Source organism: Microchirus variegatus (assembly GCF_963457635.1).
Source record: "Microchirus variegatus genome assembly, chromosome: 13".
In the NCBI taxonomy this organism is placed as follows: Eukaryota; Metazoa; Chordata; class Actinopteri; order Pleuronectiformes; family Soleidae; genus Microchirus; species Microchirus variegatus.
Window position 1 is genome coordinate 15,686,494 of NC_139814.1, and position 17,473 is coordinate 15,703,966.

Consider the following 17,473-nt stretch of genomic DNA (forward strand, 5'->3'; position numbering starts at 1 on the left):
GTCCAAAACGTGACAAAAACGTCATACTATACTTTGTAGTACGTCCTACTATACTATGTCATCCATAATGTGACAATTTTTGAAAAAAAAAATTGTTCCAAAATTTGACAAAAACATCATACTATACTATGTCGTCCAAAATCTGACCTTTTTTTTTTTAAAAACGTTTTTTTTGGTCCAAAACGTGACAAAAACGTCATACTATACTTTGTAGTACGTCCTACAATACTATGTCGTCCATAATGTGACCATTTTTTGAAAAAAAATAATTGGTCCAAAATTTGACAAAAACATCATAATACTATGTCGTCCAAAATCTGACCATTTTTTTTAAAAACTTTTTTTGGTCCAAAACTTGACAAAAACGTCATACTAAACTATGTAGTACGTCCTACTTTACTATGTCGTCCATAATGTGACCATTTTTTGAAAAAAAAAATTGGTCCAAAATTTGACAAAAACATCATACTATACTATGTCGTCCAAAATCTGACCATTATTTAAAAAAACGTTTTTTTGTTCCAAAACTTGACAAAAACGTCATACTATACTATGTAGTATGTCGTCCAAAATCTGACCATTTTTTTGAAAAACGTTTTTTTGGTCCAAAACTTGACAAAAACGTCATACTATACTATGTAGTACGTCCTACTATACTATGTCGTCCATAATGTGACCATTTTTTGAAAAAAAATAATTGGTCCAAAATTTGACAAAAACATCATACTATACTTTGTCGTCCAAAATCTGACCATTTTTTTTAAAAACGTTTTTTTGGTCCAAAACGTGACAAAAACGTCATACTATACTTTGTAGTACGTCCTACTATACTATGTCATCCATAATGTGACAATTTTTGAAAAAAAAAATTGTTCCAAAATTTGACAAAAACATCATACTATACTATGTCGTCCAAAATCTGACCTTTTTTTTTTTAAAAACGTTTTTTTTGGTCCAAAACGTGACAAAAACGTCATACTATACTTTGTAGTACGTCCTACAATACTATGTCGTCCATAATGTGACCATTTTTTGAAAAAAAATAATTGGTCCAAAATTTGACAAAAACATCATAATACTATGTCGTCCAAAATCTGACCATTTTTTTTAAAAACTTTTTTTGGTCCAAAACTTGACAAAAACGTCATACTATACTATGTAGTACGTCCTACTATACTATGTCGTCCAAAATCTGACCATTTTTAAAAAAAAACGTTTTTTTGGTCCAAAACTTGACAAAAACATCATCCTATACTTTGTAGTACGTCCTACTATACTATGTCGTCCATAATGTGACCATTTTTTGAAAAAAAAAAATTGGTCCAAAATTTGACAAAAAGCGACATACTATATACCATGTCATCCAAAATCTGACCATTTTTTTTAAAAACTTTTTTTGGTCCAAAACTTGACAAAAACGTCATACTATACTATGTAGTACGTCCTACTATACCATGTCGTCCAAAATCTGACCATTTTTTAAAAAAACGTTTTTTTGGTCCAAAACTTGACAAAAACGTCATCCTATACTTTGTAGTACGTCCTACAATACTATGTCGTCCATAATGTGACCATTTTTTGAAAAAAAAAATTGGTCCAAAATTTGACAAAAAGCGACATACTATATACCATGTCATCCAAAATCTGACCATTTTTTTTTAAAAACGTATTTTGGTCCAAAACTTGACAAAAACGTCATCCTATACTTTGTAGTACGTCCTACAATACTATGTCGTCCATAATGTGACCATTTTTTGAAAAAAAAAATTGGTCCAAAATTTGACAAAAAGCGACATACTATATACCATGTCATCCAAAATCTGACCATTTTTTTTTAAAAACGTTTTTTTGGTCCAAAACTTGACAAAAACGTCATACTATACTTTGTAGTACGTCCGACTATACTGTCGTCCATAATGTGACCATTTTTTGAAAAAAATAATTGGTCCAAAATTTGACAAAAACATCATAATACTATGTCGTCCAAAATCTGACCATTTTTTTTAAAAACTTTTTTTGGTCCAAAACTTGACAAAAACGTCATACTATACTTTGTAGTACGTCCTACAATACTATGTCGTCCATAATGTGACCATTTTTTGAAAAAAAATAATTGGTCCAAAATTTGACAAAAACATCATAATACTATGTCGTCCAAAATCTGACCATTTTTTTTAAAAACTTTTTTTGGTCCAAAACTTGACAAAAACGTCATACTATACTATGTAGTACGTCCTACTATACTATGTCGTCCAAAATCTGACCATTTTTTAAAAAAAACGTTTTTTTGGTCCAAAACTTGACAAAAACATCATCCTATACTTTGTAGTACGTCCTACTATACTATGTCGTCCATAATGTGACCATTTTTTGAAAAAAAAAAATTGGTCCAAAATTTGACAAAAAGCGACATACTATATACCATGTCGTCCAAAATCTGACCATTTTTTAAAAAAACGTTTTTTTGGTCCAAAACTTGACAAAAACGTCATCCTATACTTTGTAGTACGTCCTACAATACTATGTCGTCCATAATGTGACCATTTTTTGAAAAAAAAAATTGGTCCAAAATTTGACAAAAAGCGACATACTATATACCATGTCATCCAAAATCTGACCATTTTTTTTTAAAAACGTATTTTGGTCCAAAACTTGACAAAAACGTCATCCTATACTTTGTAGTACGTCCTACAATACTATGTCGTCCATAATGTGACCATTTTTTGAAAAAAAAAATTGGTCCAAAATTTGACAAAAAGCGACATACTATATACCATGTCATCCAAAATCTGACCATTTTTTTTTAAAAACGTTTTTTTGGTCCAAAACTTGACAAAAACGTCATACTATACTTTGTAGTACGTCCGACTATACTGTCGTCCATAATGTGACCATTTTTTGAAAAAAAAAATTGGTCCAAAATTTGACAAAAACATCATACTATACTATGTCGTCCAAAATCTGACCATTTTTTAAAAAACGTTTTTTTGCTCCAAAACTTGACAAAAACGTCATACTATACTATGTAGTACGTCCTACTATACTATGTCGTCCATAATGTGACCATTTTTTGAAAAAAAATAATTGGTCCAAAATTTGACAAAAACCACATACTATACCATGTCGTCCAAAATCTGACAATTTTTTTGAAAAACGTTTTTTTGGTCCAAAGCTTGACAAAAACGTCATACTATACTATGTAGTACGTCCTACTATACTATGTCGTCCATAATGTGACCATTTTTTGAAAAAAAATAATTGGTCCAAAATTTGACAAAAACCACATACTATACCATGTCGTCCAAAATCTGACAATTTTTTTGAAAAACGTTTTTTTGGTCCAAAGCTTGACAAAAACGTCATACTAAACTATGTAGTATGTCCTACTATACTATGTCGTCCATAATGTGACCATTTTTTGAAAAAAAAAATTGGTCCAAAATTTGACAAAAACATCATACTATACTATGTCGTCCATAATGTGACCATTTTTTTAAAAAAATTGTTTTTTTTGGTCCATAACGTGACAAAAACGTCATACTATACTTTGTAGTACGTCCTACTATACTATGTCGTCCATAATGTGACCATTTTTTGAAAAAAAAAAATTGGTCCAAAATTTGACAAAAAGCGACATACTATATACCATGTCGTCCAAAATCTGACCATTTTTTAAAAAAACGTTTTTTTGGTCCAAAACTTGACAAAAACGTCATCCTATACTTTGTAGTACGTCCTACAATACTATGTCGTCCATAATGTGACCATTTTTTGAAAAAAAAAATTGGTCCAAAATTTGACAAAAAGCGACATACTATATACCATGTCATCCAAAATCTGATCATTTTTTTTTAAAAACGTATTTTGGTCCAAAACTTGACAAAAACGTCATCCTATACTTTGTAGTACGTCCTACAATACTATGTCGTCCATAATGTGACCATTTTTTGAAAAAAAAAATTGGTCCAAAATTTGACAAAAAGCGACATACTATATACCATGTCATCCAAAATCTGACCATTTTTTTTTAAAAACGTATTTTGGTCCAAAACTTGACAAAAACGTCATCCTATACTTTGTAGTACGTCCTACAATACTATGTCGTCCATAATGTGACCATTTTTTGAAAAAAAAAATTGGTCCAAAATTTGACAAAAAGCGACATACTATATACCATGTCATCCAAAATCTGACCATTTTTTTTTTAAAACGTTTTTTTGGTCCAAAACTTGACAAAAACGTCATACTATACTTTGTAGTACGTCCGACTATACTGTCGTCCATAATGTGACCATTTTTTGAAAAAAAAAATTGGTCCAAAATTTGACAAAAACATCATACTATACTATGTCGTCCAAAATCTGACCATTTTTTAAAAAACGTTTTTTTGGTCCAAAACTTGACAAAAACGTCATACTATACTATGTAGTACGTCCTACTATACTATGTCGTCCATAATGTGACCATTTTTTGAAAAAAAATAATTGGTCCAAAATTTGACAAAAACCACATACTATACCATGTCGTCCAAAATCTGACAATTTTTTTGAAAAACGTTTTTTTGGTCCAAAGCTTGACAAAAACGTCATACTAAACTATGTAGTATGTCCTACTATACTATGTCGTCCATAATGTGACCATTTTTTGAAAAAAAAAATTGGTCCAAAATTTGACAAAAACATCATACTATACTATGTCGTCCATAATGTGACCATTTTTTAAAAAAATTGTTTTTTTTGGTCCATAACGTGACAAAAACGTCATACTATACTTTGTAGTACGTCCTACAATACTATGTCGTCCATAATGTGACCATTTTTTGCAAAAAAATAATTGGTCCAAAATTTGACAAAAACATCATACTATACTATGTCGTCCAAAATCTGACCATTTTTTTTAAAAACGTTTTTTTGGTCCAAAACTTGACAAAAACGTCATACTATACTATGTAGTACGTCCTACTATAATATGTGGTCCATAATGTGACCATTTTTTGCAAAAAAAAATTGGTCCAAAATTTGACAAATCGACATACTATACCATGACGTCCAAAATCTGACCATTTTTTTTAAAAACTTTTTTTTGGTCCAAAACTTGACAAAACGTCATACTAAACTATGTAGTACTTCCTACTATACTATGTCGTCCATAATGTGACCATTTTTTGAAAAAAAGAAATTGGTCCAAAATTTGACAAAAACATCATACTATACTATGTCGTCCAAAATCTGACCATTTTTTAAAAAAAACGTTTTTTGGTCCAAAACGTGACAAAAATGTCATACTATACTTTGTAGTACGTCCTACAATACTATGTCGTCCATAATGTGACCATTTTTTGAAAAAAAAGAATTGGTCCAAAATTTGACAAAAACATCATACTATACCATGTCGTCCAAAATCTGACAATTTTTTTGAAAAACGTTTTTTTGGTCCAAAACTTGACAAAAACGTCATACTAAACTATGTAGTATGTCCTACTATACTATGTCGTCCATAATGTGACCATTTTTTGAAAAAAAAAATTGGTCCAAAATTTGACAAAAACATCATACTATACTTTGTAGTACGTCCTACTATACTATGTCGTCCAAAATCTGACCATTTTTTAAAAAAATTGTTTTTTTTGGTCCAAAACGTGACAAAAACGTCATACTAAACTATGTAGTATGTCCTACTATACTATGTCGTCCAAAATCTGACCATTTTTTAAAAAAATTGTTTTTTTTGGTCCAAAACGTGACAAAAACGTCATACTATACTTTGTAGTACGTCCTACTATACTATGTCGTCCATAATGTGACCATTTTTTGAAAAAAAAAATTGGTCCAAAATTTGACAAAAAGCGACATACTATATACCATGTCATCCAAAATCTGACCATTTTTTTTTAAAAACGTTTTTTTGGTCCAAAACTTGACAAAAACGTCATACTATACTTTGTAGTACGTCCGACTATACTATGTCGTCCATAATGTGACCATTTTTTGAAAAAAAAGAAATTGGTCCAAAATTTGACAAAAACATCATACTATACCATGTCGTCCAAAATCTGACAATTTTTTGAAAAACGTTTTTTTGGTCCAAAACTTGACAAAAACGTCATACTAAACTATGTAGTACGTCCTACTAAACTATGTAGTACGTCCTACTATACTATGTCGTCCATAATGTGACCATTTTTTGAAAAAAAGAAATTGGTCCAAAATTTGACAAAAACATCATACTATACTATGTCGTCCAAAATCTGACCATTTTTTTAAAAAACGTTTTTTTGGTCCAAAACGTGACAAAAACGTCATACTATACTTTGTAGTACGTCCTACAATACTATGTCGTCCATAATGTGACCATTTTTTGAAAAAAAAAATTGGTCCAAAATTTGACAAAAAGCGACATACTATATACCAGGGGTCACCAACCTTTTTGAGATGAGAGCTACCTTAAGGGTAAAAAACAATATGGAGGGCTACCACATTAACATTTTTTTTTATTTGTTTACCATTTAACTTATTAATATTATGCATTAAACTGCATACACATTAATTCCAGTGCTTACTCCTAATGATTATCAGTTTTTATAAACAATATCAAAGATATTTTACTGAGCGATCATACGGATACATGCAAGTGAGGTGAAGTGAAGTGAGCCCGCGGGCACCGTATTGGCTGCCTGCGGGCTACCAGGTGCCCGCGGGCACCACGTTGGTGACCCCTGCTATATACCATGTCGTCCAAAATCTGACCATTTTTTTTTAAAAACGTTTTTTTGGTCCAAAACTTGACAAAAACGTCATACTATACTTTGTAGTACGTCCGACTATACTATGTCGTCCATAATGTGACCATTTTTTGAAAAAAAAAATTGGTCCAAAATTTGACAAAAACATCATACTATACTATGTCGTCCAAAATCTGACCATTTTTTAAAAAAACTTTTTTTTGGTCCAAAACTTGACAAAAACGTCATACTATACTATGTAGTACGTCCGACTATACTATGTCGTCCATAATGTGACCATTTTTTGAAGAAAAAAAATTGTTCCAAAATTTGACAAAAACCACATACTATACCATGTCGTCCAAAATCTGACAATTTTTTTGAAAAACGTTTTTTTGGTCCAAAACTTGACAAAAATGTCATACTAAACTATGTAGTACGTCCTACTATACTATGTCGTCCATAATGTGACCATTTTCTGAAAAAAAAGAATTGGTCCAAAATTTGACAAAAACATCATACTATACTATGTCGTCCAAAATCTGACCATTTTTAAAAAAAAACTTTTATTTGGTCCAAAACGTGACAAAAACGTCATACTATACTTTGTAGTACGTCCTACAATACTATGTCGTCCATAATGTGACCATTTTTTGCAAAAAAATAATTGGTCCAAAATTTGACAAAAACATCATACTATACTATGTCGTCCAAAATCTGACCATTTTTTTGAAAAACGTTTTTTTGGTCCAAAACTTGACAAAAACGTCATACTATACTATGTAGTACGTCCTACTATACTATGTCGTCCATAATGTGACCATTTTTTGCAAAAAAGAATTGGTCCAAAATTTGACTAAAACGACATACTATACCATGACGTCCAAAATCTGACCATTTTTTTAAAAAACTTTTTTTTGGTCCAAAACTTGACAAAACGTCATACTAAACTATGTAGTACGTCCTACTATACTATGTCGTCCATAATGTGACCATTTTTTGAAAAAAAGAAATTGGTCCAAAATTTGACAAAAACATCATACTATACTATGTCGTCCAAAATCTGACCATTTTTTTAAAAACGTTTTTTTGGTCCAAAACGTGACAAAAACGTCATACTATACTTTGTAGTACGTCCTACAATACTATGTCGTCCATAATGTGACCATTTTTTGAAAAAAAAAATTGGTCCAAAATTTGACAAAAACGACATACTAAACTATGTAGTACGTCCTACTATACTATGTCGTCCATAATGTGACCATTTTTTGAAAAACGTTTTTTTGTTCCAAAACTTGACAAAAACGTCATACTAAACTATGTAGTACGTCCTACTATACTATGTCGTCCATAATGTGACCATTTTTTGAAAAAAAAAATTGGTCCAAAATTTGACAAAAACAACATACTATATACCATGTCGTCCAAAATCTGACCATTTTTTTGAAAAACTTTTTTTTGGTCCGAAACTTGACAAAACGTCATACTATACTATGTAGTACGTCCTACTATACTATGTCGTCCATAATGTGACCATTTTTTGAAAAAAAAAATTGGTCCAAAATTTGACAAAAACATCATACTATACTATGTCGTCCAAAATCTGACCATTTTTTTTAAAAAACGTTTTTTTGGTCCAAAACTTGACAAAAACGTCATACTATACTATGTAGTACGTCCTACTATACTATGTCGTCCATAATGTGACCATTTTTTGCAAAAAAAAATTGGTCCAAAATTTGACAAAAACGACATACTATACCATGTCGTCCAAAATCTGACCATTTTTTTGAAAAACGTTTTTTTGGTCCAAAACTTGACAAAACGTCATACTAAACTATGTAGTACGTCCTACTATACTATGTCGTCCATAATGTGACCACTTTTTGAAAAAAAAAATTGTTCCAAAATTTGACAAAAACGTCATACTATACTATGTTGTCCAAAATCTGACAATTTTTTTAAAAAACGTTTTTTTGGTCCAAAACTTGACAAAAACGTCATACTATACTATGTAGTACGTCCTACTATACTATGTCGTCCATAATGTGACCATTTTTTGAAAAAAAAAATTGGTCCAAAATTTGACAAAAACGACATACTATACCATGTCGTCCAAAATCTGACAATTTTTTTGAAAAACGTTTTTTTGGTCCAAAACTTGACAAAACGTCATACTAAACTATGTAGTACGTCCTACTATACTATGTCGTCCATAATGTGACCATTTTTTGAAAAAAAACAATTGGTCCAAAATTTGACAAAAACGTCATACTATACTATGTCGTCCAAAATCTGACCATTTTTTTTTAAAAACGTTTTTTTGGTCCAAAACTTGACAAAAACGTCATACTATACTTTGTAGTACGTCCGACTATACTATGTCGTCCATAATGTGACCATTTTTTGAAAAAAAACAATTGGTCCAAAATTTGACAAAAACATCATACTATACTATGTCGTCCAAAATCTGACCATTTTTAAAAAAAACGTTTTTTTGGTCCAAAACTTGACAAAAACGTCATACTATACTATGTAGTACGTCCTACTATACTATGTCGTCCATAATGTGACCATTTTTTGAAAAAAAAAATTGGTCCAAAATTTGAATAAAACCACATACTATACTATGTCGTCCAAATTTCTTATAATTTTTTTGAAAAATGTTTTTGGCCCAAAATGTGACCAAAACGTCATACTATACTATGTCGTCGACCTCAATGTCATACTACACTATTTCGTCCAGAATCTGACAATTTTTTGAAAAAAATAAATTTGGTCCAAAATTTGACAAAAACGTCATACTATAGTATGTCGTCCAAAATCGTCGTCCAAAATCTGATAATTTTTTTGAAAAAATGTTTTTGGCCCAAAATGTGACAAAAACGTCATACTATGCTATGTCAACGACCTCATTGTCATACTACACTATATCGTCCAAAATCTGACCATTTTTTGAATAAATAAAATGTTGGTCCAAAATTTGACAAAAACGTCATACTATACTATGTCGTCCAAATTCTGATAATTTTTTTGAAAATGTTTTTGGCCCAAAATGTGACCAAAACGTCATACTATACTATGTCATAGACCCCAATGTCATTCTACACTATTTCGTCCAAAATCTGACCATTTTTTTGAAAAAAACATTTTGTTCCAAAATCTGACAATTTTTTTGAAATAATGTTTTTGGCCCAAAATTTGACCAAAACGTAATACTAAACTATTTTATCAACCTCAATGTCATACTACACTATTTCGTCCAAAATCTGACCATTTTTTGGGAAATAGAAATTTTGGTCCAAAATTTGACAAAAACGTCATACTATACTATGTCGTCCAAATTCTGATAATATTTTTGAAAAATGTTTTTGGTCCAAAATTTGACAAAAACGTCATACTATACTATGTCGTCCAAATTCTGATAATGTTTTTGTAAAAATGTTTTTGGCCCAAAATGTGACCAAAACGTCATACTATACTATGTCATCAACCTCATTGTCATACTACACTATTTCGTCCAAAATCTGACCATTTTTTGAAAAAAAAAATGTTGGTCCAAAATTTGACAAAAACGTCATACTATACTATGTCATCGACCTCAATGTCATACTACACTATTTCGTCCAAAATCTGACAATTTTTTTGGATAAAAATATTGGTCCAAAATTAGACAAAAACGTCATTCTATACTGTGTCGTCCAAAATCGGAATTTTTTTTGACATTTTTTTTTAGCCCAAAATGTTACCAAAACGTCATACTATACAATGTCGTCGACCTCAATGTCATACTGCACTATTTCGTCCAAAATCTAACTATTTTTTGGGAAAAAAAATGTTGGTCCAAAATTTGACAAAAACGTCATTCTATACTGTTGTCCAAAATCGCAATTTTTTTTGACATTTTTTTTTAGCCCAAAATGTTACCAAAACGTCATACTATACTATGTCGTCGACCTCAATGTCATACTGCACTATGTCGTCCAAAATCTGATAATTTTTTTGAAAAAATGTTTTTGGCCCAAAATGTGACCAAAACGTCATACTATACTATGTCGTCGACCTCAATGTCATTCTACACTATTTCGTCCAAAATCTGACCATTTTTTGAAAAAAAGAAATTTGGTCCCAAATTTGACAAAAACATCATACTATACTATGCGTCCAAATTCTGATAATGTTTTTGTAAAAATGTTTTTGGCCCAAAATGTGACCAAAACGTCATACTATACTATGTCATCAACCTCATTGTCATACTACACTATTTCGTCCAAAATCTGACCATTTTTTGAAAAAAAAAATGTTGGTCCAAAATTTGACAAAAACGTCATACTATACTGTCATCGACCTCAATGTCATACTACACTATGTCGTCCAAAACCTGACAATTTTTTTGAAAAAATGTTTTTGGCCCAAAATGTGACCAAAACGTCATACTGAACTATGTCATCGACCTCAATGTCATACTACACTATGTCATCCAAATTCTGACAATTTTTGGGAAAAAAACATTTTGGCCCAAAAAATGTGGGTCCAAAATTTGACAAAAACATCATACTATACTATGTCGTCCAAAATTGGACAATGTTTTAGAATTTTTTTTTTAGCCCAAAATGTGACCAAAACGTCATATTATACTTTGTCGTTGATCAAGACGTTTTGGTCACATTTTGGGCTAAAAAAATTTGGACGAAATAGTGTAGTATGACATTGAGATCAGCGACATAGTATACGTAGGGCCCTATGATTTCCGTGTTAACGGAATCGCGGACGGAATCGCGGAATTGGCCAATAAAAACGGAATCTAATGTTAGACGCGGAATATCGCGGAAATTGACATAATGTGACTGAAATGCTGTCATCGTGAGGAGAAGGAACGTTTGTCTGGAGAAATGTTCCGGGGAACGCTCATTCGTGGCACCACCCGTGCATCTCCTCACAAACACTCACCCGGTCAGGGTTTCCCCCAGTGCGTGTTGCTTGTTTATTTACTTTATATACACTTTTTTTTTCTAAACCGCGGAACAAGCGCGATGCGCCCGCATGTAACCGGCGAGCGTCCCCTTGTCCAGGTGCCGATTGTAACTCAAGTCACACCATCAAATACGCCATTATTACGGTTATATTGTTATTGTCAATAAAGATGTTATATTTAGGAATGCGCCGATAATTCGGCGGCCGAACCACGGCGAGTAAACTGTGGAACATCACCTGTTAAATGCTGGAAAGTCTCTGCGCAAAAGTGAAACTTATGAACTCCCCGCGACTTTCACTTCACACAAGAGAACATTCTCTCTCTTTGAACAGTTAACTAAAGACATCGGCTCATCTGATGCATCTGTTATTCCCTTAATTGCAGAGTTGTAGGGGTAATAATGCGTGTAGAGAAACGATCCAGTCGGATACGGAGAAGCGCACGGCGCAGGAGAGGGAGAACAGTACAGCGCAGGGGCGGTGCGCAGAAATCCGTCTGCATCAGATGAGGGGCACTACCACTTTTTTATTTATGTTAATTATTTTACTTTTAAATGTGACCAGCATTGCATGGCTTGTTTTAAGATTCACTGGCATTTACTTAATTAGGATTTAACTTAAGTCAAAACAATTGAACAATTGAGAAGTCAGTGGATTCAAGAAGAAAGTTGCATTTCAGTGGACATTTTATTCACTGACACAAAAAGCACACATTCTATGGTGGTAAAGTAAGTTTAAAAGGTAAAAAAAAACAGAATAAAAAAAAATAAAACAGAAAAAACGGAATTCTAAAAAATTAAAACGGAAAAAACGGAATTTGGAAAAAAATAAAACGGAATTTGGGAAAAAATAAAACGGATTTCATAGGGCCCTATATACGTATGACGTTTTGTCACATTTTGGACCAAAAATTTTTTTCAAAAAAATGGTCCGATTTTGGACGAAATAGTGTAGTATGACATTGAGGTCGACGACATAGTATAGTATGACGTTTTGGTCACATTTTGGGCTAAAAAAAAAATTTCAAAAAAAATTATCAGATTTTGGACAAAATAGTGCAGTATGAAATTGAGGTCGACGACATAGTATAGTATGACGTTTTTGTCATATTTTGGACCAAAATGTTTTTTTCAAAAAAATTGTCAGATTTTGAACAAGATTGTTGATTCGGTAGCAAATGGACATCGGCAAGTCTGTGCAGAAAGCCTTACTGTGCCACTGACCAACAAAAACCTGGTCTAAAGTTAGTCAAAGAACACCCTGGTGTATACGTACGTCTGGAGAGAGGCGTTGGTGCAGTTAATAAGATTCCTGTCGCTCATTTTCTCCAGAATCAACAAGGCACTCGTCTCATGACCCTAAGAGGAACAGGCAGTGATGGACAAAGAAAAACAAACATTAATACAGTAAGTGACAGGTTAATATCCATAATTTACCATGGCTGATACATTTCCTGTCTTTCTACCTTGCTGCAAGCAAGATGCAATGCTGTGTCTCTGTTTGTATCCTGTAATGTTAGGTCTGCTTTAGTGCTGCTCATCAATACTTCTGTAAAACAAAAAAAGGAGACCATTACATCTCAGAGGTGTAGAAATCCAAAGCTGATAGTGTATCTATGGGTTAGCAAGTGTACTGACCCACAGCATTGGTCTGTCCATTTAGTGCTGCCATCATTAGCGGTGTCCTCCTTGTGTTTGTGTCAACTACATTTACCTGAGCTCCGTGGCTCAGAAGAAGGGAAATGCACTCCACATGGTCCGAAAAGGCCGCAGCATGTAGCGGTGTCCTGCATGAACACAAACGCAGGTGACATTACGGCGACAGACCTCGTGCTCACAGTGGTTACAGAACTACAATGTCATTAGTGTCCCTTACCTGCCCTTTGCATCAGTGGCATTGACGATTGCAGAGCCGAGGGAGTCGATTAACATCTCAGCCACGCCGTCGTTATCATTCATACTACAATGCACAACAAACACTGTCAAAAACCCTCAGGCCGGAGTTCATCTACATTAAAACAAAGGGAAAACCATAGACTGTACATATAAATGGACCAGGCACCAACTGGATTGTTTTTAAGTGAATCACACTGGTGTCCACTCATGTACCGTGCTTTATCCTCTAAATGGGAACATAATTTACAAATCATATGCTTCTGAGGAGCCGAAACTTGGAATGGACATCATTAAAAAATGTTTACTAACAGAGTTTGACAACCAACAGAGTTACAAAACTGCAAGACTACTTTCATTTGTATATACAGTCCATGGTGGAAACACATCTTCTTACACAGCACAGTGCAGTGGACTGAATGAGTTGCCCTTAATCTTCCTGAACACCTCCTGGTCTAACAACACCTCCACACATGCATCATAACCTGGCGAGACAGAAAGATGAGGGAGAAACAGATGTAAATAAACACAACACAGATGTTGGTGGGTCTACAAATTGTCCCAGGTAAAGTCACGGTACCATTGTAGCAGGCCCAGTGCAGCGGTGTGTAGCCCTGGTTGTCTGTGAGGTGTGTGTCAGTGTGTGAGGTGCTGGTGCCCTGCAGCAGAGCACCCAGGGCACCAACACGGCCACAGGCAGATGCCAGGTGGAGAGGGGAACGGCCCCGGATGTCCCTCGCGCACACTGTGGCCCCTCGCTGGAGCAGGGCTTCTACACACTCCTCCTGGCCCGTCACTGCCTGTGGGGAAATGAAAGCGTGGAAAGCATCAGAAATGACAAACACATACAATTTATAATAAAGGTGTTTTTATTTCTTGAGTGCATGAGTGAGTGTCTGACCCCCCGGTGTAGTGCTGTCCTTCCCCACCGGTCCTGCTTTACGACACTGGCTCCTTGACTAAGCAGCGAGTACACACACTCGGTGTGTCCACTCAGCACTGCCAACATCAGAGGAGTCCTGTTCACAGAGAAACAAAACGTTAATCTAATTAAGGCAGCAAAATACTCCAAACTCAGCCATGTTTTTTCCCTATGCACACACATACACACTCACTGTCCGTTACTGTCTGCTGCGTCCAAGTTAATTTGCTGGTCGTTGTTGCTCATGAGCAGGCGCAAGCACTCTGGGTGGCCATTCATCGCTGCAGCAAACAAACAAACACATTTGGCGGTTTGATTCATTGCTTTTAAGCCACGCCCACAATGCACATATTTTTAGAGACAAACAATAACTCCATCCAAGATTACACGTACTCACTGGTGATCAATAGTTAGCTAGTTCCCAAGACAAGTATCCGGCATATTACATTTTGCTTGTTTTGTGTCGACAGTTCGACCACAGAGCTTTAATTAAAGCACTCGGCTTCTGTCACTCCATCCTGAACTCCGATTAGTTGGGGTGGCTTGAGTTGTTGCAGGCTCAGATCAAATTTCCAGCATTGTGGATATGGGATCAGGGTCAGTGACTATCAATATTTCACATTTAGCAAATGCTGACTGCCAATTAGTGTCTTGCAAAACATGTTGTCAAGAGGATTAGCTGCACGTATGAACAAACCTGCAGCATGTAAGGCTGTCTTTTTGTGTGTGTAGTCATGGATCATGGGTGAGGCACCATGGTGCAGCAGCAAGGAGACACACTCTTGGTGACCACTTGAGCAGGCAAGGCTGAGCGGGGTGCAGCCCTCTGGGCTGCGAACATCCACATCCAGCAGGGAAGCCAGGAGAACCTCTAATGCTCCACAGTGTCCATGATAAGCCTGGAAGAAAAAGCAGCAACACACAAACACTTTGTTTAAAGGCAGTCGTGGTGGAACTCGTCAAAAATCAATGGAGAAAAGACATGGTGGAGGCAGTGAAGGAGACAATCTAACCGCCAGATGCAGTGGACTGATGGGGGCCTGGCTCTGTGAGTCACTCAGAATGTCGTTTCCCGATGTTTCCATTAGCTAAAACAGAGACATGGTTTATATATTACTCATGAGAGGTCTTGGCAGACATGTGTAGGTCACGAGGGATTTAAGGTTAAAAAGCATTCTCTTTTCTTAGCGTAAAACACTGATCTGCCAATTGTTATAAGAACAAAAAGAAGATAGCGAAGGTTTAGCAGTAGCACTGTCATTGTAAGGGCTCATTGTGTAACATGGGTGATTCAGATTTCTTCCTTACCACATCAAGAGGAGTCTCACTCGCCATCTAAAAAGAGACAGACAAAGACTGTTTTTTTTAAATCATCTGTATAAGACATGCATGTTTTCATTCAGCAACAGTAACTGTACACACCAGTTCCAGGCAGAGTGTGCGTCCATAGGCTGAGGCATAATGCACAGCACTATAACCCTGTTTGTCTCTCACTCCTGGATCAGCATCATTCCTCAACAGGTACTCTACACACCTGACAAAGACAGAAGAGAAGCTTAAACCTGACACTGGGGACTCCTGATCCTTAAATACGAATGGGTAAACCTCAGAGAAGAACTTACTTTCCATCAGTGTCAGCAGCAGCAGCATAGTGCAGGGGGCTACAGCCTCTCTGGTCCAGCTCATTAACACTTGCCCCGGAGCCCACCAAGGCAAACACACACTGGTAATTACAGTTGGCTGATGCATAGTGTAATGGAGTCCTGGAAAGGTCAGAGAGCCAATGTTATTTATCTCAGTGACATCTTAACACTCTCCATCATTCTAAATGTTAACCAGTGTCTTCAGTATTTGTTGTTACTTGATTTAATTTAGTTTAAGCTCACCTTCCAAAATTGTCTTTCCTGTTAAAGTCTGCCCCTATGTTTAACAGCAGGTTCAGACACTCCAGGTTCCTGTTTGGAGAGAGAGTTTTAATTGTGATTCCAATCTCTCAACAAAACAACATAAACATTATTCTATACAGCAGGTCATCAAAGGCCAAGAAAATGTTAAATCGAAACACTAACTTCACCAATTTATGATACAGGCAGTATATTTGCAATTTCATTTTTCATTTGCGCCCCACACACGTCTATCAATAGGTGATCATTTTCTGTGGCCCTGACTCAAACAAACTTTCACCACCGATCACTGCCTGTTGCGGACATGTAAAATGAGCCAAACTGGTTCAGTGTTTGTATCCATCTTTCCATTGTGTACGGTTTTATCCTCCACATGAGGGTCGGCCGCGAGGCTGCTGATGCCAATCCCGGTTGGCATAGGACGATACACAGGCCGCCAGTTCATGGCAGGGCCAACATATAGAGACAAACAACCATCCACTCACAATTTAGAATGTCCAATTAAGCTCTGCATGTGGGAGGAAACCTGAGGACCCAGAGAAAACCCACGCACACAGGAAGAACATAGAAAGGCCCAAACTGGGACACAAATCAGCAACCTTCTTGCTGTAAGGAAAGAGTGCTAACCAAAAATCATTAAAAAAAAAAAACAAGACAATAAATGAAACAACGGTACAACAGATGTACTCTTACCCTCCTGCTGCAGCAGCATGTAGACAGGTCCTCCCAAAGTCATCAGGGGTGTCTATGTCAAACTCTGCACAAACATGCTATCAGCAAATTATTTAAGGTTAACAAGGTGTTTGCAGTGACAAGTGTGGTGTCAGCATGAATGTACCTGAGGACAGCAGCTTCCTGCAGCAATCCGAGAAGCCACTGAGAGCCGCCAGGTGGAGAGGGAACATCCCGTGAACGCCCCTCCTGAAAAGATACATAACGGCACAGAGGACAAGTTATTACAAGACGGGAAGGATAATGTGTGTGTGAAGGTGCAGTTTTCATGACAGAAAGAAAACAAAGAGGTTGAGAGAATGCATAACTATCTCTCTTATTAATATTA

The 17,473-nt window shown here is 35.2% G+C and overlaps 1 protein-coding gene across 1 annotated transcript in view; it reads right to left on the reverse strand.

Moving 5' to 3' along the window:
* ankrd28a (ankyrin repeat domain 28a) overlaps nt 1-17,473 on the reverse strand; it is a 37,224-nt gene that overhangs the window by 15,799 nt on the left and 3,952 nt on the right. Inside the window, exons 11-26 of the mRNA XM_083900102.1 lie at nt 17,252-17,334; nt 17,107-17,170; nt 16,396-16,464; nt 16,132-16,272; nt 15,932-16,043; nt 15,818-15,844; nt 15,523-15,597; nt 15,207-15,408; nt 14,703-14,790; nt 14,489-14,606; nt 14,168-14,387; nt 13,985-14,072; nt 13,571-13,654; nt 13,333-13,481; nt 13,161-13,243; nt 12,971-13,053 (exon numbers count right to left, since the gene is read on the reverse strand). Coding sequence (XP_083756228.1) covers nt 12,971-13,053; nt 13,161-13,243; nt 13,333-13,481; nt 13,571-13,654; nt 13,985-14,072; nt 14,168-14,387; nt 14,489-14,606; nt 14,703-14,790; nt 15,207-15,408; nt 15,523-15,597; nt 15,818-15,844; nt 15,932-16,043; nt 16,132-16,272; nt 16,396-16,464; nt 17,107-17,170; nt 17,252-17,334 — 1,686 coding nt within the window. The remainder of the gene's footprint in view (nt 1-12,970; nt 13,054-13,160; nt 13,244-13,332; nt 13,482-13,570; nt 13,655-13,984; nt 14,073-14,167; nt 14,388-14,488; nt 14,607-14,702; nt 14,791-15,206; nt 15,409-15,522; nt 15,598-15,817; nt 15,845-15,931; nt 16,044-16,131; nt 16,273-16,395; nt 16,465-17,106; nt 17,171-17,251; nt 17,335-17,473) is intronic.